The sequence below is a fragment of the Gobio gobio genome, assembly GCF_949357685.1.
Source record: "Gobio gobio genome assembly, chromosome: 12".
Lineage (NCBI taxonomy): Eukaryota > Metazoa > Chordata > Actinopteri > Cypriniformes > Gobionidae > Gobio > Gobio gobio.
Window position 1 is genome coordinate 20,230,619 of NC_137105.1, and position 27,653 is coordinate 20,258,271.

Sequence of the window (27,653 nt, forward strand, 5' to 3'; positions counted from 1 at the left end):
TATATAATGTATATATATATATATAATGTATGTATATATATATATATATATATATATATATATATATATATATATATATATATATATATATATATATATATATATATATAATGTATATATATATATATATTTTTTTAATCCAAAATAAAAGTTTGTTTACATAATGTGTGTGTACTGTATATAATAATTATTATGTACATATAAATACACACTTATTCAATATTTGCATGGATATACTATATACATATTTATGTAATTTTTCTTAAATATATGCATCTGTTTTACCATATTACCATATGAGTAAGTGTGCATGTGTAAAGACAGTCACAAATAAAAGTTATAGTGCTGTTTAAAAAGTACATTATTCCAAAATAATAGCATTACAGAAAACAATAAAAAAAATAAAAAATAAAAGGAAACAAGAAGAAAGGAAACAGTGGCTTGCAACCCAGCGAAAGTAAGTCGTTTCAAGAAAACATTTGAGAATATGAGACAGAAAACTCTTGAACCTGTATTGAACAACGAGCCCAAGTCAGAGATTTGTAGGTCAGCAATTTTTGCACAACACTGCCAATAAAGTCAAACAGAGTCTTTGTAAGTACTATATTACTTATACAATCAATCTCTTAAATTTCAGGTACAATGTATGCATCATGGCATATGGTCAGACGGGCAGTGGAAAGACACACACAATGATTGGCTCCCAGGCTGAGGGGCCCCCAGCTGCAGTGCAGGACTCTCAACAGGGCATCATTCCAAAAGCAGCCAATGAGCTATTCAAGTAAGCCTCAGCTCACATCCCTCTCACAGCACAGTTAAAATCACTATTTAATCATCTACACTATTACATGCAGGATACCTGACTGACTGTTTGCCTGTATTGATATGTGTCACAGGCTGATCTCTGAGAAGCCAGCCGACAGTCATACGGTTGAGATGTCAGTGGTGGAGGTCTATAATAATGAAGTTCTGGACCTGCTGGCCAGAGATGAAGATGGGGCGGCAGTTGGGGTGAAAAGAGAGGTCATCACCACCAGCACAGGCACCAGTGAGGTGCCCTGCCTAACATATGAGTGAGTCACAGCAGTCAGCATGAAGATATAACATATCACACTTTTCAACTTGAATAGATTTGCATTTTAACAACCTTATGAAATACAATGGACAGTTTAAATAATCAAATTCAACTAACCATGCATGCATAGTGCATAGTTAGGATAATAAAATAAGTGATCAACTTATCAACAAGGTTTATAATAAGGTTAAATTAGTTAACACAATGAGTATCATAAACTAACAACTGTACATTAATAAAAATTCATTAAAGTGACTCTGAATTATTATAAATATACTACTGTTCATTGTTATGTTTGTTCGTTCATAATACACAAATTATTTATACAACATGTAAATGTTAAAAATGTATTAGTATAAGCAGAAACATTAACCTAAATATTCTTTGAGGTTTCTTGACATTTAGGCCTGGTTTCACAGACAGATCTTAGGTTAAGCTAGGATTAGGCCTTAGTTAACAAACTAGGGATTTTAATAAGGGATTATAATGTTGATGATGTCAAAGCATTTTTCCTTTTTAATCTATGTCATGTTGATAATTTGAACAATACTCTTTGGCCTATTAAATCTACAGTAGTTTTTTAATACATTTAAATATGTGATGTTTAAGACATTTTGCTCCCTTTTGTGCATTACATTTTTTGTGTGTTTTGCACTTGAGTGTACTCATCTGCATTTTTTTTGTTTGTTCAACCTACTTTTTCATTGTACTTTGAGCTCCATGTGCATGTGACTATCACAGGTCTGCATGTGTTTGTGTGTCAGGTTGGTGCGGAGCTCTGCAGAGGTGATGCAGCTGATCAATTCTGTGTTGAAACTAAGATCTCACAGTCCCACCCTGGTGCACATGGACTCTTCCAGATCTCATTTCATCGTCACTCTCACAGTCACCTCCAAAAGCCCAGATGCGCTGGCTCTAGGTATGATATACAGTGTTTCTTCAAGTCCCCAATTCACTGGTTTTGATGTTCCCTCCAGCCATATGCCGCTATCTGCAGCACACGCGGTTATGGCTGTTAAGTGAGACCGAGCGTATTATCTAAAGTCGCACAAGCAAACGATCAGTCTAACTCCATTTTCTCACACAGCCACTGCATTAGTTATCTTCACAAACACACACTCAAGCACTTTCTCAGTACTCTGAAAAGAGAGCTCTGTGCTCACTCCAAAGGTTTCTCACAGTAGCCCTGAAATACCTCATAAAGGTTGCCATAAAGTGGATTTACGTGTGTAGCATCAGAGACATATGGGCAGGAGACCTATAATCATATAAGAATTAATGGGACAAATTATAACGCTCAATATGATGGCTGTACATAGTCCCACCCTAAAGTTAAAAGAGCCAATCACCTTTTTAATAGAGGTATCATATGTTTTTTTATTTTAATTCTTAAACATGCATGCATTATATATAATATATAGCAGGGTTTTTGTAGTTAACTGAAACAAAAAAATAATAAATGTTTTGCTTTAAAATAAACGTTAAATTAACTTAAACATTTCTCGTTTTCATTTACTTTAACTTAATGTACTAATTTAAATAACTAAACTAAAACTGAAATAAAAATGAATAAAAACTATATAGACATTTAAAACAAATGTCAAATATAAAAAAAACTTGAATGATACTAAAATAATATTGATATATAGTAAATAATAATATATTAAAATCTCTTTATCTCTCACTCTCTCTTTATATATATATATTATTGGAACAGTCATTACTGAGATTGTTGCTGAGTGAACTGACCTGCTTAAAAGGCACTTTGTTACCATACACTTGGAAGAAACTTGTTTTACTCATAATTTATGGACTTTTATGGACGTGACTTAATATTACAGCTCGCAGGCTGCAGAATGCCAGACAGGACGTCCAGAGGGTGTCTCAGAAGGAGTGGTGGAGCCCGCGCTGCCGCAGGGCCGCCTCTTCACGCTCATCTAGTCCCGCCTCTTCGCCATGCCACTCCCCCTGTCACTCACCAAGCCCCTCTCCCCGTCACTCACCATGCCCCTCTCCCCGACCCAGCATCACACAGACCCCCCTCAAGACCAAACTGCAGTTAGTGGACCTGGCTGGGAGCGAGTGTGTGGGTAAGAGGTTACAGAGTTGTGTTTCTGAGTAGTGAGTTGTTACTAGTTAAGCCATTTTACAATAAAACAAAACAACCATATTCAGACTCGTTAGATAAGGTTTATGAAGTGTTTAATCTTAGGGCAGATTTTATTCATGTGCTCCTTGTAAATAAAGATGTGAATAGTCTTTTAGCACTAATGTTTATCTGTGTTTAGGGATGTCAGGTGTGACCGGTGCTGCTCTGTGGGAAAGCTCCTGTATAAACCGCAGCCTCTCAGCTTTGTCTGATGTTCTGGGAGCTCTAGCCGAACGACGACCTCACGTCCCCTACCGCAACAGCAAACTAACACATCTGCTACAGGACGCCATAGGTGAGAGCACATTCACTGTGAAATACAAGTCACTTGAACATGCACACTACTAGTCTGTAAAATATCCATCTATCCATCCCTCCTCCCTCACTCCTTCCTTCCTCAAAATATGACTCAAGATGAGCCCAACATTTGTACTTACAAAAACTGAGCACCTAGTGATCTGGGTAGGGTTGCACTAGCCTGGCCCTACCAGACTCTCGTACATTTAATTTGTACAGAGAGTCTGGCCACTCTCCATTGACAAGCATTAACTTCCTTGAAGGCGGGTGCTCTGTTAAAGTTTAAAACTATTGGATCTGCCCAGAGGCACTCTGGATCTGCCATAACCAATCGCTAACGTTTGGTCATGACGTATGTCATCTCAAACTAGCGCACAACATCAACATCATCGTTCTCAGCCACTCCCTCTGTTCACTGATTGGACCGGTTAAAATTTGACCGGAGAAAACCAGAGAATATACCGCAATCCCAGACGGAGTACTGAAGGAAAATGCTAATTGAGCGGAAGTATGTAGGAGGGCGGAGCCAGGCTAGGGTTGCACCAGCCGTTCGTAAGTTCTTTCTTAAATTGGAACATAAAGTCCACACTAGAGGCTTAGTAACTACTAGCTAGTTTGTTAGTTTGTTACAGTTGCACCATTTGTTCTTAAGGCAGAACATAACTAGTAGGTCGTAAGCTTTCCGTAAAGTAATGCATAGGCGCAGAATATGACGTTTACCCTCAATGATCCAATAGCAGCCTTCCAACACGTGAGTAGAAGTTTTGTAGAAATGCCATGAATTTCAGTTTATCCTTTATTCTAACGGTAAAAATTAAGTTTCCATTAAATATGATACTTAATCATGGATAACATAAGTGCTTTTATATATGAATAAAATCCAGAAACATTCAGGATTTGAAACAAAATGAATAAGGATCAATAATTACATGAAACGAAAAAAACATAGGAAATGACATTTGTTGATTATGACTGATTTTATTTGACATGCACAACACGGACTAATAGGACAGATGCACACAGCTAGCTTGACGTCGTCATACTCGGATTCTAGTCAGAATATGAATTGTGGGCGGGGCTAAGTTAGTTTGGCTGGCATCCAGGCGAGCACACAGCGGTTTTGGACAGGTTTGTGTTGAAAAGCTGCTAACAAAGTAATCTATTCACATAATGTATTCTCTCTTAAAATGTAAGCAAGTGTTCATGTTAGGATTATCATGTCTAAAGAATTGAAGTCTGTCATGTAAAACAAGAGCTTATTGATGCAGTTCAGTCAGTCTGCTATTTTATTCCAACCGTAACTACTGATTGGAGGCTTTCGTAAATTTTGGGTTTAAGTGTAGAGTTAAGCTTCAACTAAGTTTAAAGGTGCAATGCAAAAATAATTAGTAGTGCATAAACTAACTGGCCCCTGTTACATTATTGATAATTTTTCATTAAATTTTTATATGTATGTAATCTGGAAATGTAATGTAATTTGTCAGTGCAACTTACTTAATATTATTATTTGCAATGTATTTTTATACTAATATATATATATATATATATATATATATATATATATATATATATATATATATATATATATATATATATATATATATATATATATATATATAAATAAAAATGTACAGCCAAAACAATCTCTCTTCCATTAATTTCCTGTAAGCTGCTTTGAAACAATCTATATTGTGAAAAGCGCTATATAAATGAAGGTGACTTGACTTGACTATTTATCGACTAATGTCCTAATTGTGCCATATGTTCCTTTTTGCCTGCCTGTGGATGGACTGCAGAAGTAATTTAGCTCTGTAGCTAATTCAATTATATTCAATTAAATGAAAAATATTTTATCTCACACAGTGGCAATGTTTTTACACTTACTGGAGAGATTGTGTAGTACTTTTTCCTTTTTTTTTTACACTTACTGTAAATATTTTGTTGGGACTTTTTTTTTCTTGTATAGTGTGCAAGTTTCCTTTGCTTTTATTTGAGCCACAGGTAAAACCAGTTCAACCAGTCAAGTTAGAACATGACCACAATAATAACTGTCATAAACAGGGCCTGCCTGCATTCTTCTTTCTACTCTCCCAAACCTCTCCTGACCATCCTTTTGGCCTTATTCGTGTCTCCTTTCTGGCACAGGAGGGGATGCTAAGCTTCTTATAATGCTGTGTGTATCGCCTACTCAACGCTTCCTCAGTGAATCTCTTCAGTCCCTTGGCTTTGGTGCCAGAGCCAGACAGGTCCAGAGAGAGCCACCACACAGGAAGAACACGACTCTGAAGACGAAGTGACCCACAGGAGCTCCATTTGATAGGAAAAAGCTGCTTGTGTATTTTTACTTGCATGCATTTTGATTGGTGCTCAGCAGTTCATGTTGAAATGTACTTTAACTTAAATTGGTTGCTTATACTTGTTAGTATTGTTTACGAAGTAATTCTAGTATTTTAAGCTTTGGATGGGCTACGCATCTCTTTGGTTGATCATGCACTTTGGGGATATTCCTCTGAAAAATATGTTTACAGGTGTTTTGTGAGTGGAATACTTCAGATTAAGTGTGTCTGTAATTATCCATTAGTTTGTGCTAAAGTTTTGATGTGATGAAAAATGAATGGCTTTGAAGTAATGGTGTTTGCAACCTGACTCTAGTTTACTGCAAGGTAACTTGATGCCTTTCCAATGTATAACTGTTTATTTATATTCATATGAAATGCTTTAGAGTTAATAAAATGTAAAGTAAAAAAAACCTTACTTATGTCATTTGCTTTCGATGACTTGTCACATTGTTACAAGGGGTGATGTAATGTTTCTTCCCCAGAGTAGTGTTGCGTTGCTTGGGCGTGACTTTATTTACATATTCGTCACAACCAATCAGAAACTTCTCATGCAAGTGATGTAACATGAAAACACGGAAGTTGTAGTGTAAGCGTTACTTAAGCCTAGATTGTGTTACATAGCACTCAGAACTGTATCTTATCTAACGCCCGTCGAGACGGTTGACCATATACTGCACTCGATCTTCTTTGGATTTCCACTCATTTTCTGCGTTTTATCGCTCCACGGCGGACTGGTGAGTTTATATATATTTTATTATACTATAATATAGTAGTAGGAGGACTTTAGCGCAACTTTTGGACAGTCATCTTAATGTAAAAATGGCCCATATTCCACCCATAATGCATTTTCGATTAAAGGGGTGTATGAAGGTAAAACATTACTGCTAACTTACCGGACATGCGCGAAATGGTCATCTTTACAAACAAAGTTTCTCTGTGTATTTTATATAAATCTTTAAGTAACTGGCTAAACCTGTATTTAACATTTAAATATTTCCTAGAATAACTTTACATTATTGTTAGCCCTGTCATGTTAATATGGACAGCGAAGTATAAAACCCTCTAATAACGTCCAAACGTTGGTCTACTGGGCATGACATTCCCACTCATTTAATTGTTTGTAACTATTTCCCCATTTTAAATTTTGCACAGCATTACAGTTGAAAGACAAGATGCTTAAAGCCATCGGTCAAACCTTTTTTTCCTCTGGACTCCAGCACCCAAAATTCACTGCTCAACAGAGTAAGGTTAGTACATTACTCAAATTCAAAGTCATTTCCCCAGAAATCATCCAGGCTTAACTTTAAGACAAACTTTAGATTTGTTAATATTTACGTATTGCTTATTTGCAGAGATAAGGCTTGCATTTTGTTTTTGATGTGTGCTCATGTTTTATATTGAAGCTGTTGTAATGTTACGAGTCATGTCTGATGAAGTGATGTTTTTCAGGGTGAAGACTATGAGGTCCGCACTTACCACGAAACAAACTGGGTGAGCACAGCTGTGACTGGCATGGAGCAGGACCCGGCCTTAAGCACAGGCTTCAGAAGACTCTTCAAATACATTCAGGGCAGTAATGAAAAAAGTAAGTCTTCATGTACCTGTAGAAACTCATATTTTCATGTAAGATTAGATGCATTCCTTATGTCAGCCCTGTGATTGCGATTTCATTACACAACAGATACACTAAATAGTATAAGCACATATGGGTGAGAAATCTCCTCATGCATAAAGCCAAAAAGTTTTGTTTTTCCTGTGACCGCAATAAATCCCAAAGATGCCTTTTATAATAAAAGTAAAAATCATGTGCCAGGTTGTTCCCGCGGATTAAACTCTGTTAATAATTCACCAGGTGAGATTGTACCTGCAAAATAACTTTGGCGTATTGAGATCAGTGCATGTTCCTGCAACTTTTAATTAAAGAAAGACCTTTGATTTCGGCTTTATCTGAGCGCCTGTCCTGTACCGTCATGTATCAGAGTGTAAGGTGGAGATGACGGCACCAGTGAGCTGTATGATTGAACCTGGGGCCGGACCCGCATGTGAAAGCACCTTCACTGTGTCCTTCTTCATCCCTGAGGAACATCAGGCTGATCCACCCAAACCCACCGACACAGATGTTTTCATAGAGAACCGAAAGGAGGTCACGCTGTTTGTGAGGTACATGTTTGTGTCTTTTAAATTGAGCAACTCTACCGTTAAAAATGTTGGGGTCAGTATGTTTGGTTTGAATGAACTTTTACTCAGAGATGGCATTTAATTGATCAAAAATGTCAGTAAAAACATGTCGCAAAATATGTTCTTTTGAACTTTCTATGCAGAATCCTGAAAAATATGTATTATGATTTCCACAAAAATATTCAGCAGACTGTTCTTTAGTTTAAAAACGAGCTTGGCCTTGTTTTGCAGGACGTATGGAGGCTTTACTAACAGCGATAGCAGCCGTGAGGAGCTTCTGAAACTGATGGAGAGCCTCAAGAGGGATGGGATGAAATTCAAAGAGGCCCCGTTCTACAGATCGGGATATGACAGCCCCTTCAAACTAACCAACCGCAGGAATGAGGTGTGGCTGATCAAAGATGACGAATAAAAAGCCTGAGGATCAAGTGTGATCCGAATGAAGAGGAGGTCAATTGTTTGTTTGAACTTAACGATAGTTATGTAGGTGCTTTTGTTTACCATGTACATGCAAGTGCCTGAATGTTTTTATATGAGAATGTAACACTGTGCTGATTGTATATCGGACCAATATATTTTACAGCAACATAAACACTTGAAATACCTACAATTAATTATGAAATCAATGTTGAGATAATGTAGTTTTTGATTAACTGTTTTTGTCATTAATAATGTATCAAAGCACTCATGTAATGCTTGTGTAAAGGTGCAAGGCCTGCAAGACCTGACTGAATCGAAACAATTTTATTGTTGTGATATCTGAATACATAATATCATCTGTATTTTGAGCTGTTTATATTACATCTAAAAATCGAAGGGAATACCTGTGTAATAAATTGACACTAGTTTGAATTGTCTTTAAATCACTGGTACATATTGTAACCTTTGGCCCTCTAGTGGTTCAACAATAAAACGGTACATCTTGCGGAAGAACATTAATTTGGTGTGATTTGGCGCTGCGCGTATGAAACCAGTATTAAAGCAGAATATAGGGACTTGTTGAAACAAATTAGTCAAAAATGTGAACTGTTATCAACGGTTATGTTTAGGGTTTTAAATATAGTATATTCAAACAGAAAATCATTGGTGAAAACGAATACAAATAGACTAGCGTACAGAATAATTTTATAAAATGGTATAAACTGTTATAGGCCTACATAATAAAAAACAAAACGAAGGAAGGGAGGGGAGGCGGCGTCCTAGGATTTACTAAGATTATACACTATTTTATCAGACTTTTTTTTGTATGTTTTACTCAGAGCTTTGCCACGTTGAAAGAGGTCAATTTTTCCTGTTCATTGTGCGAATGACGTATGTGGGCAATTCTTAGACTATGGGCACTTTCATGTCCTTTGGTCATATTTTATAAAAAAAAAAAAAAACATTTAATTTTGAAAAAATCACACTTTCATAGTTAAATTTACAATGAAAGTACTTTAGGAACTTTTTACCGGTAGTCTATAATGATTGTTTCACCTTTTTAAACATCATGCAAATATTGCTGTTTTGTGCTTGTCCCACACCCAGACTTCTGATCTTCAATAATGAAAAAGAAGTGTATCAAAAATATTTATCTATTTTCTTTTTATATGACTGAATAAAGTATCAGTAAAAGAATCAAAACATAATTGAGGTTTTTAAGGTCAGACAACTATTGTGATTTTATATACAAAATGTAGTTGTCCCACCGTATTGCCGTCATTTCCACCACAACGCTGTAATGTCCCGACTCCCTTTAAAAAGTTTTTTTGAAAGATTGTTTGGATAGTCTCTATGGAGATGAACAATGACATCACAGCACATGTGTGACATGGAGGAGATTTAAATTTCTTCAGCAACTTGGAGAAGAAAACTCAAGGTAAATATTGCTTGAAATGAAAATATTTTTATTGTATGTATTTTCCAAACATGGTGTAACATCAAATGAGTTTGTAAATAAATAGATTTTTTTACCCAAATTGAGTATTTTGATCTAGGTGCTTTACAGTTCATGTTATATGATAATTGATATGGTATAGTTTAAGGTGTCTTTTAAATGTTCTCTTCAGAACAGTGTTCATCTAAGAGACCGATTAGAATTGTCCAATACCAAACTAACTCACAAACAGCGTGTGCATGCTCAAGATGCTTTATAGTTCATGTTACAATGCATTGACATGACTAAAGTTTAGGTGTTTTTTAAGTATTCCAAAATTCAAAACAGTGTTCATCTAACCAATTATAATGTTACAATTACAATTTATGCGTAACTTACATTTTTTCATGTGACTATTTGTGGTTAAAGTTGTTTACAGTAAGACTGTAACTGTTCATCTGTTTATGGAACCAAACAGACTAATGACTAATGATATGTTAAATGGGTTTCAAATAAATGTTTTCTGTTTTTCTACATGGACGTCCATTCATTGTCATTTCCACAACACCCAGTCATTTCCACCACCTCATAACTTTTTTTAAAAATATGTACAAAATTCTAATCACTCATTAAAAATTTCTGCATAGTTTATGGGATAATGTTCCTCTTAATGTAATAACACAAGTAGTTATTTTTCTGAAATGTATCTAACTAATGCAATATTATATTTCAGGTTGTGGTGGATGTAAGCTTTGTGTTTGGGCCCCATGACAATTAACTAACTTAATCCACAAATCTATGGTAAATGCAATATACACTCACCTAAAGGATTATTAGGAACACCATACTAATACTGTGTTTGACCCCCTTTCGCCTTCAGAACTTCCTTAATTCGATGTGGCATTGATTCAACAAGGTGCTGAAAGCATTCTTTAGAAATGTTGGCCCATATTGATAGGATAGCATCTTGCAGTTGATGGAGATTTGTGGGATGCACATCCAGGGCACGAAGCTCCCGTTCCACCATATCCCAAAGATGCTCTATTGGGTTGAGATCTGGTTACTGTGGGGGCCATTTTAGTACAGTGAACTCATTGTCATGTGCTAGAAACCAATTTGAAATGATTCAAGCTTTGTGACATGGTGCATTATCCTGCTGGAAGAAGCCATCAGAGGATGGGTACATGGTGGTCATAAAGGGATGGACATGGTCAGAAACAATGCTCAGGTAGGCTGTGGCATTTAAACGGTGCCCAATTGGCACTAAGGGGCCTTAAGTGTGCCAAGAAAACATCCCCCACACCATTACACCACCACCACCAGCCTGCACAGTGGTAACAAGGCATGATGGATCCATGTTCTCATTCTGTTTACGCCAAATTCTGACTCTACCATCTGAATGTCTCAACAGAAATCGAGAATCATCAGACCAGGCAACATTTTTCCAGTCTTCAACTGTCCAATTTTGGTGAGCTCGTGCAAATTGTAGCCTCTTTTTCCTATTTGTAGTGGAGATGAGTGGTCCCCGGAGGGGTCTTCTGCTGTTGTAGCCCATCCGCCTCAAGGTTGTGCGTGTTGTGGCTTCACAAATGCTTTGCTGCATACCTCGGTTGTAACGATTGGTTATTTCAGTCAAAGTTGCTCTTCTATCAGCTTGAATCAGTCGGCCCATTCTCCTCTGACCTCTAGCATCAACAAGGCATTTTCGCCCACAGGACTGCCGCATACTGGATGTTTTTCCATTTTCACACCATTCTTTGTAAACCCTAGAAATGGTTGTGCGTGAAAAGCCCAGTAACTGAGCAGATTATGAAATACTCCGACCGGCCCGTTCTGGCACCAACAACCATGCCACGCTCAAAATTGCTTAAATCACCTTTCTTTCCCATTCTGATATTCGGTTTGGAGTTTAGGAGATTGTCTTGACCAGGACCACACCCCTAAATGCATTGAAGCAACTGCCATGTGATTGGTTGATTAGATAATTGCATTAATGAGAAATTGAACAGGTGTTCCTAATAATCCTGTAGGTGAGTGTAGGTATAAATTGATAAAACTATGTGTTAAAGTGGTCTTACACTGTTAAGAAATTATGTATATCATCATAATTTTAAATAATAATAAAATATTTACCTGTGATGGAAATTACATTTGTTCAGTGCGGATTTGAAAATATGTCAAAAAACACACATTTCTCTTATAACGAAAGTGCGTTCTCTTATGGATCATTAAACTAGATTAGTTATAATTAACTGTTAGACTGTGACAATTTTGATTTGAACACCCCCCCCCCCCCCCCCCCCCAAGTTCACAAGGCCAAAAGTGCCTGTAGTTGAAGAACCACCCATGTATGGAAGTTCCTGCGAAATCCGTCCCAACATCTCTAAAATTTTTTGATTATAGGTTTAGACGTAAGTAAAGTAAATATTCATTCTGTGTATAACAACTCATAATCTAATAACTGCACATAATGTAATAAGTATTACATTATTATAATAATAAAATGTCCATAACGTTGTAATAACATAATAAACTCACCAAAAACGTAATATTTTCATCATTGTAATAGCTTTTAATTAATAAAAGGATATTGGTATTCCTTTACAGTACATTTTTAAAAATCTTAAGCCAGTTTTAAACTACCCTCGAAATGCAACATTTAAACATTCATGCAATTATTAGTTTATTAAAGATAAAATATTGGTATTTCTTTACAGTATATTTTAAAAATCTAATTCTAGATAAATAAAATCAAAACGTTTGCACCTTTAAACTACTACTACTAGTAGTATCAGTAATCTGCTGGATTTGGTTGGCAGGTTAAGACTGGATTTAGATTTGTTAAATGTACTGGAATACCAATGCTTTGTTTAATAATAATACTATAATTATTAATTATTATAATAACATGAATATTTAAAAATGTTGCATTTTGCAGGTTAATACTTTATTTAGATTTTTAAAAATGTACTGTAAGGTAATACTATTGTTTGTTTTAAAAGCTATCACAATAAGGAAAATATGACATGTTTTTGGTGAGTTTATAATGTAACATTTATCATAAAAATATTACATTATGAGCTCAAGATTGTATGACGTTTTGGGGAAATTATTACATTATGAACATTTTATTACAATAATAATGTCATGCTTATAACGTGCAGTTGTTACTTTATGAGTTGCTACATGTGTTTAAAGAGAAACGTCATTCATTTACTTTTATTTTGGTTGTTTAATGAATAGAGCCAAGCAGAGGAAAAAAAACACGTTCTGCATCGTCATCAGGTTTATTTTCGAGGGAACGGTTGCCTGAATATCGTGTTCACACGCTCAGCACAAAAGAAACGTGCATGTGGCCCAAGAAACATCTCTGTTGCAGCCAAATCATAAACAATGATTCATGACCCCTTCTTTTTTTTAGGTGATATAACCTACAAATATAATTCTGCATAGGACGTTGGTCCAAGTCACAGTATCGAGCTTTAAATGATGGTCAGTAAGATGCAAGTAGGGGTTGATGACCCTGCAAAGCGTATGGAGTTGATGAACGGCTATGGGTGTCATGGTGACGGTGCTAATGAGATTGTGGTTTGGGCTGGCGGCTGACAGGTGGCAGTGAATCAAAGACAGAGACCAGACAGATGGGCAATTTTTAAATATCACCATGTTTTATTACAGAGACATACTCCAGAGGGTTAGCAGCTTGCTTCCTCTTAGCCATCTTTATTTATTTTGCTTTTATTTTCGGATCCGCTTTTCCATCAGTACGCGGGTGAAGGAACAGGATAGAAGTTCTGCGACTGCTGAATCTGACCACATGTCTGTAGGATGTCCCCTCTAATCACACTTCACTCGCTTCCCCTCGCAAAAAGCCCACCTCCAGCTACAGTATATCAAACCACATTCTGGCTATTCTAAAATAAATACTCTACAAAAGGAAGCCACTCCTAGCAAAGGTTTCTAAAATGTACAAATTCGTTGAAAATAAGTTCAGGTGTTACTTAACATTTCTTTAGGTATATACATAAAAACATTATTAAAAAAAAAACCCCTTGACAGGTAAACAAGAAGGTTAGTAATTAAGCGGTCACTTTCACTAGACGTTAACAGAACAGGGCTCGGTCTGACAAATGCCCTCACATTTCAGCTAGTTAGAGTGTCCCGTTTGGCTCTTTGGTAACCAAAAGAATTACAAGTAAAACCGGTCATTTGTTTCAAGTAAGATGTAAGAATTAACTCATTTAAAATAACAAACACAGACACAATGCTTTTTAAATGACAAATAAAAGGAGACAATGAACACAGTGCAAACCTACAAACCAAACTTTTTCGCCGTCGCTAGTCCAATCTCTTGGCCCACAATTCCTTTTCTGTTCCAGACACTTCCGATGGTCCGAGCAGTATGAAAATATCTCTTGTAGAAATTGGTCGGTGTGCTCTTCATCTTGGTCTTTGAAGACCGGTGTACTAAAGATGTCTGACTGAAAGGCGCTGACGGAGCTGCCTCGGTGAAGTTTGAGATGTGACGCACCTCTTTGGACTCGCAGTGATGACACAATATCCATCAACTTGAACTACTACAGCCAAAACAAGCAGTCCTTCGGTACAACTTTCGTTAACAGCATCACCAAAAAACCCACACAAATCTGACTGTTAATGCTGAAGAATGGAAATAAAAGGCTGAACAGAATTGTTAGGCTTTGAAAAGATGAGTATAGTATTGCCACTGAAAGCAGAGTTCCTTCCGAAAAGAAGGTTGAATTTGATTAGATAGGTTACTTTATTTCTGAAGAGCTATAGGTATAGCAGTACACTGTCTACTGCTCGAGCTGACCGCTTGATCTACCCCAGATCCACACGTCTTAGCCCACACTACAACATCAGGCAGCGCTGCCTGGATTAGCGGGCGGCAAGACCTTCTAGAGTTCGACTCCTGGTCTTCCGCCCTCAGTCAATCTCTGGTGCCGAGAAGACATTCTGCCTTTGCCAAGGAGCCATTTCTCCTATTCTAACTGCTGCTCTGCTCACATAAAGTGCTGTTAGAGTCCTGAGAGATGGGAAGGGGCATGTTTGATGGAGAAACAGGGCATGAGTCTTCACAGTCGGTGAGTTCTCCATCCCTCTCGCAAATAACTGTCATGGGGCTGCTGAGGATCCGGCTGCGGGCGTTATACTTGCTGCTGGCGGCGGAGGGCGGTGTGCGGGATCGGCCGTACTTTGGCCCGATTAATGACGGGGACGTCGAGAACATTCCCTCGTTGCGCGCCCAGTCATCGGACGCCCTTTTGTTCCGGCCCGGAGAAGAGCAGGGGCTCTCGCTCGTCGGAGACGCTGGATCGAACGCAGAGTCGAGAGAGCGAGTCCTCTGAAAGCGCGGGTCGGTGCTGCGCAGCATCTCGGCGGCAGACATGCGGAAGCTGGTCTCGGAGCGACTGCCTTTCTTCAGCAGGAGGGCCTTGAAGGTGTCGCTGCTGGTCGGGGATTTGCGCAGGCTGCGCTGTATGGAGCCCGCTTGCCGTGGCAGGGGGGAAGTCAAGCTGGGGGCCGTTCCTGTAGGGGTGACCGGTGGGGATAGAGGACCTCGTGAACGGTCCTCTTCGGATTCCTTGCGCCCCAGGACCTTCCGCTTTGACCTGGAGACAAAAGTAAAATAACGTCAAATAAATTGATTTGTAGGAACAGCCAGAAAGCCATCTAAACCAAAGTAGGGATGCACAATATATTAGTACCATATCTGTAAATGGCATCTGAATAATGGAGATTTTCCTAACCCTCACTTAAAAGTAAAAAAACCCACTAATTTAATAACACTCTTCAATTTATTATTTTCCAGGTGTTTTAATTTTTTATTTAGTCAAAATTGAGAAGAATTGAGAATTTTAAAATTGTGCATCCTTAAAGGGATAGTTCACCCAAAACTGAAAATTAGCCCATAATTTACTCACCCTAGGTGTATCTTTCAGACGAATAAAATCGGAGTTATATTACAAAAGTCCAGGCTAATCCAATCATTAGAACTGGATTAATAGTTGCTCTGTTTTAGAAGTCCATAAAAAGTGCATCTGTCCGTCAAATAACGTGGTGTTATTTGGGGTGTTAATAAAGGCCTTCTGAAGCGAATGCACCGCGTTTGTGTAAGAAAAATATTCATATTTATTACTTTATCAAGTAAACTTTCGACCGACCGCATTCCATGGAAAAGTGTTGAATGTTGAAAGTGAAACTCAAGATGCGTACATGACGTCATGACGAGCGTACCTGGTCGTGTTAGTCTTTCGATCGGCAGGGGAACTTTCAACAATTTTTCCATAAATTGAACAGGGAAGGCGGCCAGTCGAAAGTTTACTTGATATAGTTTTAAATATGGATATTTTTCTTACACAAACGCGCCGATTCGCTTCAGAAGGCCTTTATTAACACCCCAGATTCGCGTGGAGCATGTTATTTGATGGGCAGATGCACTTTTTATGGACTTCAAAAACAGAGCAACTCTGAATCCAATTCTAATGCTTGGATTAGCCTGGACTTTTGTAATATAACTCAGATTTTATTCGTCTGAAAGAAGAATGTCATATACACCTAGGATGACTTGAGGGTGAGTAAATTATGGGCTAATTTTCATTTTTGGGTGAACTATCCCTTTAAACCCAAGGTAAAAAAATAAATATACTTTTAAAAAGCTCAAGCTTATATTAGTTAGCAGGAAGCTGCAGAGAGGGGTTCATAAAAATAAAAATACATTGTGTTTGATTTAAACTCTATTTAGAGAATAACAGAGCTGCCAATTTATTGCCGGCACAAATGTTTAACTAAAATGCTTCACTTCAATTAACAACTAATCAAACTACTCCTGAAGCTGAACATCTTGAATAAGATTCTAGTCAATTTTAGTGATTCATTTTTTCAGTCTTGATGAGCCTATCCCCATCATTGATTTCTGTTCCACTTTCTCATTAAACTCCACTAGCCCCCAGCGAACCAAAACCTCGCTGCAAAATCGGAAAAACAGGAATATCTTAATGCAGGATATTAATAGCAGGAGTGTGTGTGTGTGTGTGTGTGTGTGTTGGAGGGTTGTTTAATCCAAATCCTTTAAAAGCCAATCCAAAGAGGAATACTGCAAGCATTGCATCTTTATGGAAGTGCAGACATAATGGAAGCCTAATCAACAAAGCAAACTGGGCAAAATTCCCAGCATCACTTTAACCCAGAGGGCTGTTCATTCACCCCACCAGTAGGGGGACCTTGGGTCAATGAAAGCTAGCATTTGTGCCCAGGATCAAGTCAAATTCATTAGCATGGCATAACTGCTGCAGATTAGGGAGCGTGGGATTATCTGCGGGATGGAGCAGAAATTCATCCCACGTCTGAGATGCGCTGGGAGATTATAAAGCTAATCCCACCCTAGCATCGCCACAAGAGGAATACGCCAACAGCTAATTACTTGCCAGACCGCACCTCGTATGTTGGGGGGTGTTCATGTTCAACGGGTCCAGGCTGAACGAAAGAGAAGGAAAAGGAGGATGGGAGAGATAAGGAAAGACCAAGGAGGAAGAGAATGACATATGACAGAGTGTGGGAAAACGACAAAGGATCTAGAAGTGTCAGAGAAAAACTCTATTAAAAAACCCATCTACATATTCAAATGTTATATTCAAAATTAAGATTAAAATGAGAAAATAGGAATAATTCTATGCTTAATTTCTGAGGTTTATGCATAAAACAGACAATTTGCAGAGGTAAAATAGTAAACTTATTCTAAGATACAACAGTTTGGGGAGGGTCTTTTTTTTCTCCAGCAAGAAATTATGAAGAAATTATTAACCAAGTCTGATGTGGACCTAAACCAAGCTAAACTTTCTTGTGATGAATTGGAACACAGACCCATCACCCAACCAGGCAAGTTCTTCCAGTTCAGACTCCGTAAACTACTTCATTATGGACTTTGCTTTGTGTGCAAGAGACATTGTCATTCAGAAAAAGAAAAAGACCCCCCCAAAACGCTTGCAACAAAGGATTCCAGAATGCTGTAGCATTGTCTTGTCTTCACTGGAAACCCTTTAAAACCTTTAGACTTCCACATACTGTTGATCATTTTGTTCTATAATATGTCATTTCGTTTTTCAAGTAAATTAATCTAGTTAAGCAAATACATTTTTAACCAGAAAACAAGACAAATACTGATTTTTGCAGTGAAGTCCTTCAAAACACAGGTACAATCTTGAGATAAATGCTGTATACATTGCGGTTGTAATCCAGCTTTTTTATTCGATTCAGCTAAAGCTCAGTGCTTTGACAGTGGCACCGGGCAAACCACAGGATTTACTGAGCACATATAGCATCTGGTGCACTGTCACACTACATCTAAACTGGTCTTCCATTTCAAGGATATCTTTTGCTCTAATATCTGTGTGAGATTGCAGCGGACCAGAGCATAAGGAAGAGCAAAGCTGCACACACACTCTAGCAGAGGAAACCAAATCCTCTCGAATGAAATTGTGTGACGTGCTAAAGAACTTCAGAAACCTGCCCATTACACGTGACTATGGAAGAGCCTGCATACGTAATTCGGCTGTGTGAACAAAGACAACAACATAATGAATTTTAAATAACGCCCCCCGTACGGTGTGCAACAGAAGTGCATTTTCACATGAAGCACTGCAGTAAGGCTTTGAGTGTTTTATGACTGAATTAGAAGAGAGTGCATGTGTCTTTAACACAGCCAAACTGTACATGAGCATCCAGTCGAGTAATACATCAGCCTTGAGCATTTCTCAATCTGACAGACAGAGACCGCAGAAGCCCTACTCTTTACAGCTTGCTTTCCTTCCACTCTCTATCTTTGATGAATGCATCTGCGATTGGATAGGACAGCCTGCTTTAAAGTTATGAATGCGGTTTATGGGAGGTGGGAAGGATGGAGTGGAAAGGAAGTAGATGAGACTGGAAAAGGGATACCAGCAAAGTATTTGGGAATTTACCTGTGAATGGCAGCAAAGAGGTCCTCTGTGGTGCGGGGCCGTGTGGGGGTCACCATGTCCCCACAGCTGTCGCCGTTGATGCTGGGAGATTGAGCGACGTCCAACGTGCTGGACTCAAACACATCACCTGGTAGAACATTCATATATTAAACTCATATAATAATCGTGGAAGTTTCTTTAAATAAATAAATGTATATATATATATATATATATATATATATATATATATATATATATATATATATATATATATATATATATATATATATATATATATATATATATATATATATATATATGAATTGCATGGTGTTGTTATAAGCATTGCGCTTCCAACACCAAGGTCATGGGTTTGATTCCTTGAATGAAGTAGAAGTCAATTTGTATAAAAGCATCTGCCAGATGCATAAGTGTAATGATGATAATAAACTTCAAAGGCAGAGTCTAATGACATGGAAATAAACGAACACACTGCAAACAGGACCCAGCTGACAAACAGATACTGTCATTCTAGAACTCGATATTGTTATGTCAAAAATGCATAGGCATGTTTGGACAAACTTGTCTAAAAAAACATTCAAAGCATAGAGAGGAAAACCTATGCAGATAAACACTGGTAGAGCTTGACGGTTTTATAGGCTATAAAATATCAGAAAACATCAGATTTTACAAGTCAATCAAAATCCTCCATTTCATACAAGTACCAAGACACATCTTACAGCAATCAATACATCCAAGGACACACACATGCACTTCACACTCTTTAAAAATAACATGTGAAGACAGTAAAAAGCTGTATGTTTAATATTGTCTTACATTGTTGTGGTCGTATCCACCTTTCCAGAGTTCAGTTGCACTGCTCTGCTCTCCTCATCTCACATCTGCACTTGCCTGAGACACTGAGGGTGATCTCACGTTACGCGCTCTCTTCCATACCCCTCCCTCACTTCTCTCTTCCTCTACCCACTTTCAGCTCCACCCCCCGCCCCATCCTGTTTAAACGGCTTTCCCTAAGGAATGCTGTCCCATTCTATCCTGACTAGAAGTGTGAGGGGGAGAGTCTGGACACTGTGACACTGGTGACTCTGAGAGAGAGATTTTCTGTAATCATTTTATACATTTAAGAGAAATACCTATAAAAGTCTTGATATGTAAGCTGCACACCCTCATTAAATAGCCACTGCTTTAATGTCCATATTCAAGAGTTGTCTGTGTATATTTGCTGTCAGTAATAAATACAATTAATATTTTGAATATTTGAATAATTAATATTTATAAATTTTATTACCTGCAACTTAATTTATTTGCTTATTTCTTAGTTGTGTAACATGCATTCAAAACTGGTGAGAGAATATATAAATGAAACAATGAAAAACAGAAGGATAAGAGAGAATGGTAAAACAGGAGAGAGTGAGAAAATAATGAAAGAATCAGAAGTCAAAGGGACAGATGGTGAAAGGGGAGGGGTGGCTGAATGAATACAGTGAAAGACTTGGTGAAAGAAACAGAAAGAAGTAAAACGAAATAAGTACTAAATCCAAAGAGCCGCTTGAGTGGTGTCTAATTCTTGATACACTCATGGTAGAGGTGAGGTTTTTTTTATATATATAGAATGTAGTTTTAATACAAGCTGAAGTGCATCACCTTGTTCCTATCATCTCTCTTTATGTAATTTAAAGCTTGGGATCACATATGTCATCCAATAGTGCCTCTGACTCTTTAAAAAGACCTGAGTATTTAAAATTGTATGATTTTGTGTCATCCAGTTTTATAAATGATCTCACAGAGTAAAATTAGGAAAATCTAACTTACCACTTTCATCATCTTTAGATCCAAAAGAATCTGTGCTGCTGGTTACATCTTCATCATCTCCCTCTTCTTCATCCTTTGCTTCAATGGTACCCATGTCTGCATCAAGAATGATGGTACCAGAAGTATGGGAGAACTCCTGAGCTTCCCAATTGGTGGGAGAAACGTCTCTCATCTCCTCAGGAGGTGCAGAAATGCCAATGCTATCCTTCTCAGTTGTCTCTTTCTGTTCTGGAACAGGTGTAGGGTCCAGACCTTCAGGTGTAGTCGCAGAGATGTTAATGTCATTTTGAGCACTCAGCAAATCACTGACATGATCCACCGATGAAAAGGTGAAGGAAAACGTGGGCTTTTTGGAAACCAAAGGAGGCTTTTTCTTAGGTTTAGTGTTTTGTGGTGTTTTTGCAGGTGATGAGAGGGCAGTCTCCAGTCCATCAACTTCAGCTGTGGCCGTAAACTCGCCAAGATCTATGGACCCATTTGTGAGGCAGGATATTGGTTCAGAATGCGATTTTACATCACAATCAGGTCGTGTCTCAACATGGCTATCCTGGCTATGCTGGATGGAGAGTTTTTTCTCTGGAGATGATGGCCTTAAATTTGGAGATATTGAAGAAACCTGAGGAACTGTGGGATGCTGTGGTTTGAGAGGCTTCTCTGGTGTCTGGGGTCTGGTTAGCTGGCTGACTTCATTGTTTTCTGGCCGCTTTGCACGCCGAAGTTGTACACTCTGCAGGGCAAATGTAGTGATCAGAGGCATGCCAACCTTACTAGGCTGCTCAGAGTGAGGCGACACTGGTCTTCTTTCTAAGTTCACTGGTTTTAGGCTACCCTTAATTCCCTTCAAGCAAGCAGAAGAAGGTGTAGGGGGTGTCATGCTTGGTTGGAGTTGATTTTGAGGTGGAGAATAAGCAGGCAGTGGTGGTGGTGGAGGAGGTGGTGGAGGGCTGAAAGAACTATTGAGACCTGACAAGTCCGTCAACACTTCTGGAGGTGGAGGCGGTGGAAATTCGGGGGAAGAATTGATGTAAGGAGGGCTCATGGATGATTGTTGATGAGGGGTGGTGGGTAAAGCAGGTGGCGGAGGAGGAAACTTCTGGTCTGGGCTGGAGGGCGCAAGGGGAGGAGGAAAGGACAGAGCATTGAAAGGTACAAGAGCCACAGGGGCAGCTGGAAGAGGAGGTGGGGGAGGAATATTGTTTCTGTTGGAATCAGAGGTGTTAGAGGAAAGAGAGGTGGAAGAAGAGGATATGGATACAGATGAGAGCAAGGATGACTTTCTTTCAGGCACTCTGGGTTTGGGCTTGCTTCCTGATGGAGACATGCATCTCATAAATGAGGGGACGGGAGTGCCAGCTGTTGGAGTGTTGGATTGACTTGAGTATCCACTTGATGGAGAAGTCAACCGATGTACCCTGTCTGGCGATGAGGTGCCTGTTCTGGGCTTCACACTTCCTTCCTGAGCAGGAGGAAGAGTAGCCTGGTTACCATTGTGGAGGCTTCTTTCATTTGCCAGCTCAACCACTTGTCCAGCAGAAAGTGAATTGGTGCATGGTGACTGTGTTTGATCTCCAGATGGACGAGGATAATCCATGTAGTAGCCCCAAGAGTCTGCATAATCAGAACGGAGGCTACTAGTGTCACTATGAGAAGGAGTGACATGACAGATGGAGTATACATGAGCCATCCCTGCTGCTGATACACCACTACTACTTGCACTGATGCTGCTCTGGCTCCTGGGACGAAGCATCCAGGGGTCCTCATAGTCGCTACAAGGACTGTGAGATGGTGAGGTGGAGGACCCTTTGCCTTTCAGCCCATTCTGAAGTGACTGTTGAAGCGTTGCAATCAGTGACTCATTGAGAAGAGAACCATTACTAATATTTGAACCTCCAATGTTGGCAGTAGTGGAACTGGTTTTCTTAGGCTTTCGTCGTAGAGAGTCTGTGCGTGCTGGTGGAAGAGGTGGTTTCTTAGGCTTGCGTAGAGAGATGGAACGTGACAGTGATTGGTCACTGTACAAGCTGGTTCTGTCTTCTTGCTGACCCAGGCACTCATACATACTGTGTCTTGCTGCTCTTCCTCCTATACCATGACCATGGCCACTACCCTGGCTCCTTGATCTAAGGCCTGAATCCAGATGCATGGAAGTGTAGTAGCCATCATTGTCCATAGAGTAGAGTGAACTAGAGTCTGTGCCTTTTGAGGAGCGTTCAAGGCTACTATAGAGATGATTTATGGGTGTTGAGCAGCTGGAAGTCAGCGTCCTTCTGGGCAAGACATTCTCAGGAGTGTCGTAAATCCATTGCTCGTCTGAAGACAATGTTCCTGCAGCAATGGTGCTGTGGCTGTGCAAACTGCTATCAGACTGGCCAGTCTCACTGCAGGTCTCCTTCATGCCTGGTTCTGGTGTGCGCGATCCTGTGCCTACACTACAAGTGCTCTCACTGTTGACTGCTGATACCATGCTAAGAGGTCTAGCTTTAGTGTATGGTGACCCAGCAAGTGGGCTCTGGCCAGGGCTTGATGTGTTGTGAAGTGCAATAACCTCAGCAGAACATGACAGAGTAGCGTTAGGTATACGGGAGGTTGAGTAGGCTGCATGTGGAGAAACTACACAGGCTGGACCTGAGACAGATCCCCAATCCTTTTGAGTACCTCTCACCTCCTGAGATTTTGGCCGGGCTTGGGTAGATACCCTTGGGACATTCCTCATGTGCACCACAGTATCATCTACTTGTAATTTTCCAATCTGCTGAGGTGCTTTTGCAGCGGAGTCTTCATGCCTGAAAGGGGTGCTACTGTAAAGGGGCTCAGCATTTAGAGAGACCCTTGCACCTCGTGGCAAACTGTGAAAACGCTGGATATCATTGCCAAACTGTGGTGCCATTACAACAATAGAACTTCCAGGGGAGCTCCCATTATAAACTGATGAGATGTTCGTGGCAGAAGTGGAGATGCCGGCCATCTGAGCAGCAATTCCTTGGCCCTTCTGAGCTCGTATTCTCCTCACAGAGGGTGGGACAATTTTCACCTCCTCAGTCTGGCAGCCTGAATCTTTTGTTATAGATCGACGGAGAGTTGAATTCCTATTCATGACTCGCCCAAGTGTTGAATACTGTCCAGGGATAAACATGGACTGTGGCCGAAGCTCTCCACCCCGCCCTTTAGCCGCTGCAGAGAGAAAAAAAGGAGACAATTATGACAAATACAGCTGCTTGTTTCTCTGCTTCTCTCTCCTCCATCTCTTTGTGACATCAGCTGCCAATCAGATTAACCCTCTCTATTGAGAGCTAATTAATTTGATTATCTTGAGCCACGTTCTGGAAACTTTGATTATGGTTGATAACTTAATGGCTGGCAACAAATATGTTGTCCAGCCCTGAGTGTCACAGAGAGTTTGTATTAAGTCAATGATCCTAGTAAGCTGGTGCTCAAAGAAGGACAGGCAGATGGTCTAGCAGTACTACAACACTCTCTCACACAAACCACACTTCTTTATGGGCTTATTTATTTATGCATGCAAACACATTTCTAGAGTTTAGTTGGAAACCACAGGCTGTTAATGTATTATGCCTCCTGTTACCATAACACACACAGCAGAGTGCAACCTTGCATCATCTTAAGATCATGCTCAATGTTAGAGAATAAATTACCATACAACATTAATCATGACATTCTAACTGCCAGACAGAAACTTGTCTTAAAAGCATTTCTATCAGAATTTCTATCAGCTTAAGTTTTAGAGCCAGGGATATGATACAGGTGCATGAAGTTAGCCCTAACCCCAGCATGTATAAACAACAGAATGGGACTTAATGCAGATTTATTGTGCATTGCTATCAGCAAAACATCTTTAAAGAGCTTGACACTCTATTTCTCCCCCACACCCATCTGTTCTTGTAAAGAAGGGCTCATTAAAAGCATGTCTACAAATAGCAAATACAAATAGTAATAGAAAAAGCCCTTTTCACAATCCCCATAATACAGCATTTTAACAGTTTGTTAGTGTATGTTAGTGAAAATTATATGAAATTTGCTGATATACTTCCGCACAACTAGACTAGTTCCACATTTTTTTCTTCTACTACATTTATTTTACCTCTCCTCTCCATTACTCTCCTGATAAAATATGAAGTATTTTACCAGAAGAATCTGGATAGGGGATTATGCAGTGGCTTCAGTTAGCTGCAAAGCAAAATGTGTCAGGCCATCTCCAACAATGGCTTCAAATATGAGCACTCACACACACTAACAGGAAGCAAACTAAATAGAATCAGGGACCATGACCCAGGGGAGTGGTGGGAAATGGAATGCGGGATGCAGCTGTTGGATGCTGAGATTATATAACGGAGCGTTGAGAGTATGCATGCAAGAAATCCCCATTTAGGGCATGAGAGATTATGTAATGATTAGCAAATCAATAGATGATTTGAAAACAGAAAGTAATTTGGAATGTATTTATTTTGAATTGGGAAGTCAAAGAGCTCAGATTAGGATGATCCGAAGACTAAAATCAACGCACAGAAAATGCATTGAGATGGGAATGAGAGGCAGGCTCATGACAAACTATATTATATGGTCATGACAACTACAGTACTACATGAAGATGACTACACAGTCATCTAAATGGAAACAGGTGAGGCAGGAGCAGCAGCACAGAAAGCTGGCAAAGCCATACCATACCTAGTTCCTGTTGGACGCTGTCAGGCACCCCTGAAATAGTCTTTCTTCGCTTAACCTTCTTGGGCCGGCGGACCAGAGTGTCAGTGTTTATTAGGGAGCGGCGGATGCTGGCCTGCCTGTCAAACGTCTCCCCTGGAGACCAGTTGACGTGGGCAGACAGGCAAAAGGGCCAGTTAGTAACATACATGCATCACACATGCAGAGCACACACACACACGCATACTGTTCCAGTAAACTTCCATGCAGAGCCACACACATTCAGCATAAGCAAAATAATGTGAAAACCAGACCAAAATTAGACAAAGACAAAAGACAAAACTGCATACAAATCTACACTCATTCATGTTTAAGTCTGTCTTGTGTAAAGAATGCAAGTAACTATATGTTGGGTGGACAAAATACCCCATCTTGTTCAAATATTAAACCTTAATATTGGGGATTACGACTGATTTGAGTAATTCAGTTGACAACATATGCACATATTGCATTTGCATGGCAGAATGGTGTTACAGCTCTGTTGTACACTAGGGGAAATTCTAGATCTAAATACAATGTTCTTACTCTATACAAAGTATATGAAGAGGACACCCTGTTTTAAAATATAACATTAGAAACAGTATTTTACACAAAAGCACTTTTGTGCTGCAAGATGTGCTGTAGCACTGCGAAAGCAAGGGAACCCCAGAGACAGGCACTGTTGACTAAGCTTTAGCACGCTGGGATGTCTGACTAAGTCACAGAGCTGACAGACTGAATTAGTGTGTGGTGTGTATTTGTGTGTGGTTTAAAGTATAATATAGCTTCTTCCTGAGTCATAGTGAAGTTCAGAATTTCTTGAAGGGATTTGACATAGAGAGCTTATTCTGTCTGAAGAAGACTAGTATGAAAGACTGTTCTTTTAGATAAGGTGTTCATAGTGATGCACAGCTGAATTTGTGCATCTGCAGGGAGACTGAATGCTCAAACAGATAACTCTCAAAGTTCAAAGAGATAGAAGGGAATGACAGAACTGTTAATATGACAACTGTTAATACACCCAGACACATTCATGTTAGATCTAGCCATGTGGTTATACATCCAGAACAGGCGGTATGTAGTGATCATGCATGCAGTGCTCAAATGTTAGGTACAGACAAATCAGTTACAGTTACAATTTCTACTGATTTTGATTAAATGTCCATATGAAAGTAATGTAACGTAACACACAGACCAGCTATATGAATTTTAGACTGACAAACATATATGGAGACACAACATGGAAGTGACATTTTTCAACGTTTCTACAGTGCCGGCATGTTTGACTGACAGTTGATGGGATATATTTCTTACCTGTGACATCGATGGGGACAATATCTGTGAGAACAGCCTGAGCCTGCTGCCTCATCTTCTCTTCTGGAGTGGGCAGGGGCGGGGCTTTGGACCATGACATTTGTCCATCAACCTCAACCCCCTCCTCCTGTGCGGGACTTTGTGCTCTCATTTGGCAGGAGTCTTTCTCTTCCTCTCCTGAAGATGCTGTAGACTGAAATGAGGTGAAAATACAGTGAGTTTCATGACTACAGGGGGCTTATAGAGATAAGTAAACTGAAACAAAATAAAAAAAAATTATGCATTTTTCAGACAAGTAGGGGGTTCTCTCAGAGCTCATAGCCCCTACACCCCTTATTTCTCTTTAGTCAAGGCTTGTTTAAGGGTTGTGTGCCCCGACTTATTGGAGCTCCAGTAGAGTACAGAGTGGTTTCAACTGACCATCAAACCCTACACACACATAAACACACTGAGAAACTCAGAGAAAGAATAGAGAAAGGGAGCGGGGAGGGGGAACCAGTGAGGCGTTAAAACTCTGTTCACGCATTGTGATTCTGAAATGGGAACGCCGTTCGCAGAGTTACAAGTGGACCATCTGAAGTTTCAATCCAACACCTGGGCCTCCCTCAGCCTCCCAAACAATCCAAATGTAGTTAAATCACTACAATACATTTAATTATCCATCCAGGTCACTACCAATTGTCAAAAACCTTTAGACAGTTGCATGAGGTATTGTTTTTTGTTTCAATAGTTTATTACCTGTCCTGCCTCATTCAGAATGGAATAACTTTCAGTATATAATAAAGAGTACGATGAATACATCACGTTTTACAAGTGACCAATTCTACAATGGAAGAGCAGTTTCTGTTAACCGCAGTTCATATTTATTATTAAATATGTTTAAACGACAGCTTACCTTGATTTGCACATGAAAAAAGATAGACAACTTAAGAATACTTTCTTTATTCTCCTGAAA

The 27,653-nt window shown here is 39.2% G+C and overlaps 3 protein-coding genes across 4 annotated transcripts in view; 2 read left to right on the plus strand and 1 right to left on the minus strand.

Moving 5' to 3' along the window:
- kif25 (kinesin family member 25) overlaps positions 1-6,278 on the plus strand; it is a 44,632-nt gene extending 38,354 nt beyond the window's left edge. The window contains exons 10-15 of the mRNA XM_079830506.1: positions 638-781; positions 897-1,073; positions 1,840-1,994; positions 2,917-3,165; positions 3,364-3,519; positions 5,667-6,278. Coding sequence (XP_079686632.1) covers positions 638-781; positions 897-1,073; positions 1,840-1,994; positions 2,917-3,165; positions 3,364-3,519; positions 5,667-5,818 — 1,033 coding nt within the window. The 3' untranslated portion in view covers positions 5,819-6,278. The remainder of the gene's footprint in view (positions 1-637; positions 782-896; positions 1,074-1,839; positions 1,995-2,916; positions 3,166-3,363; positions 3,520-5,666) is intronic.
- Positions 6,279-6,408: 130 nt separating this feature from the next.
- hebp2 (heme binding protein 2) lies at positions 6,409-10,426 on the plus strand. Its single transcript, XM_079830507.1, has 5 exons — positions 6,409-6,594; positions 7,013-7,107; positions 7,310-7,445; positions 7,840-8,020; positions 8,270-10,426. The coding sequence occupies exons 2-5, from the start codon at positions 7,033-7,035 to the stop codon at positions 8,448-8,450; spliced, it is 573 nt and encodes a 190-aa protein (XP_079686633.1). The 5' UTR covers positions 6,409-6,594; positions 7,013-7,032; the 3' UTR covers positions 8,451-10,426.
- Positions 10,427-13,537: 3,111 nt separating this feature from the next.
- The window catches only part of nhsl1b (NHS-like 1b), a 130,643-nt gene continuing 116,527 nt past the window's right edge, over positions 13,538-27,653 (minus strand). For both annotated transcript variants that reach the window (XM_079830988.1, XM_079830989.1), the window contains exons 4-7: positions 26,699-26,891; positions 20,687-23,857; positions 18,875-19,001; positions 13,538-15,526 (exon numbers count right to left, since the gene is read on the minus strand). In XM_079830988.1, coding sequence (XP_079687114.1) covers positions 14,902-15,526; positions 18,875-19,001; positions 20,687-23,857; positions 26,699-26,891 — 4,116 coding nt within the window. In that variant the 3' untranslated portion in view covers positions 13,538-14,901. The remainder of the gene's footprint in view (positions 15,527-18,874; positions 19,002-20,686; positions 23,858-26,698; positions 26,892-27,653) is intronic.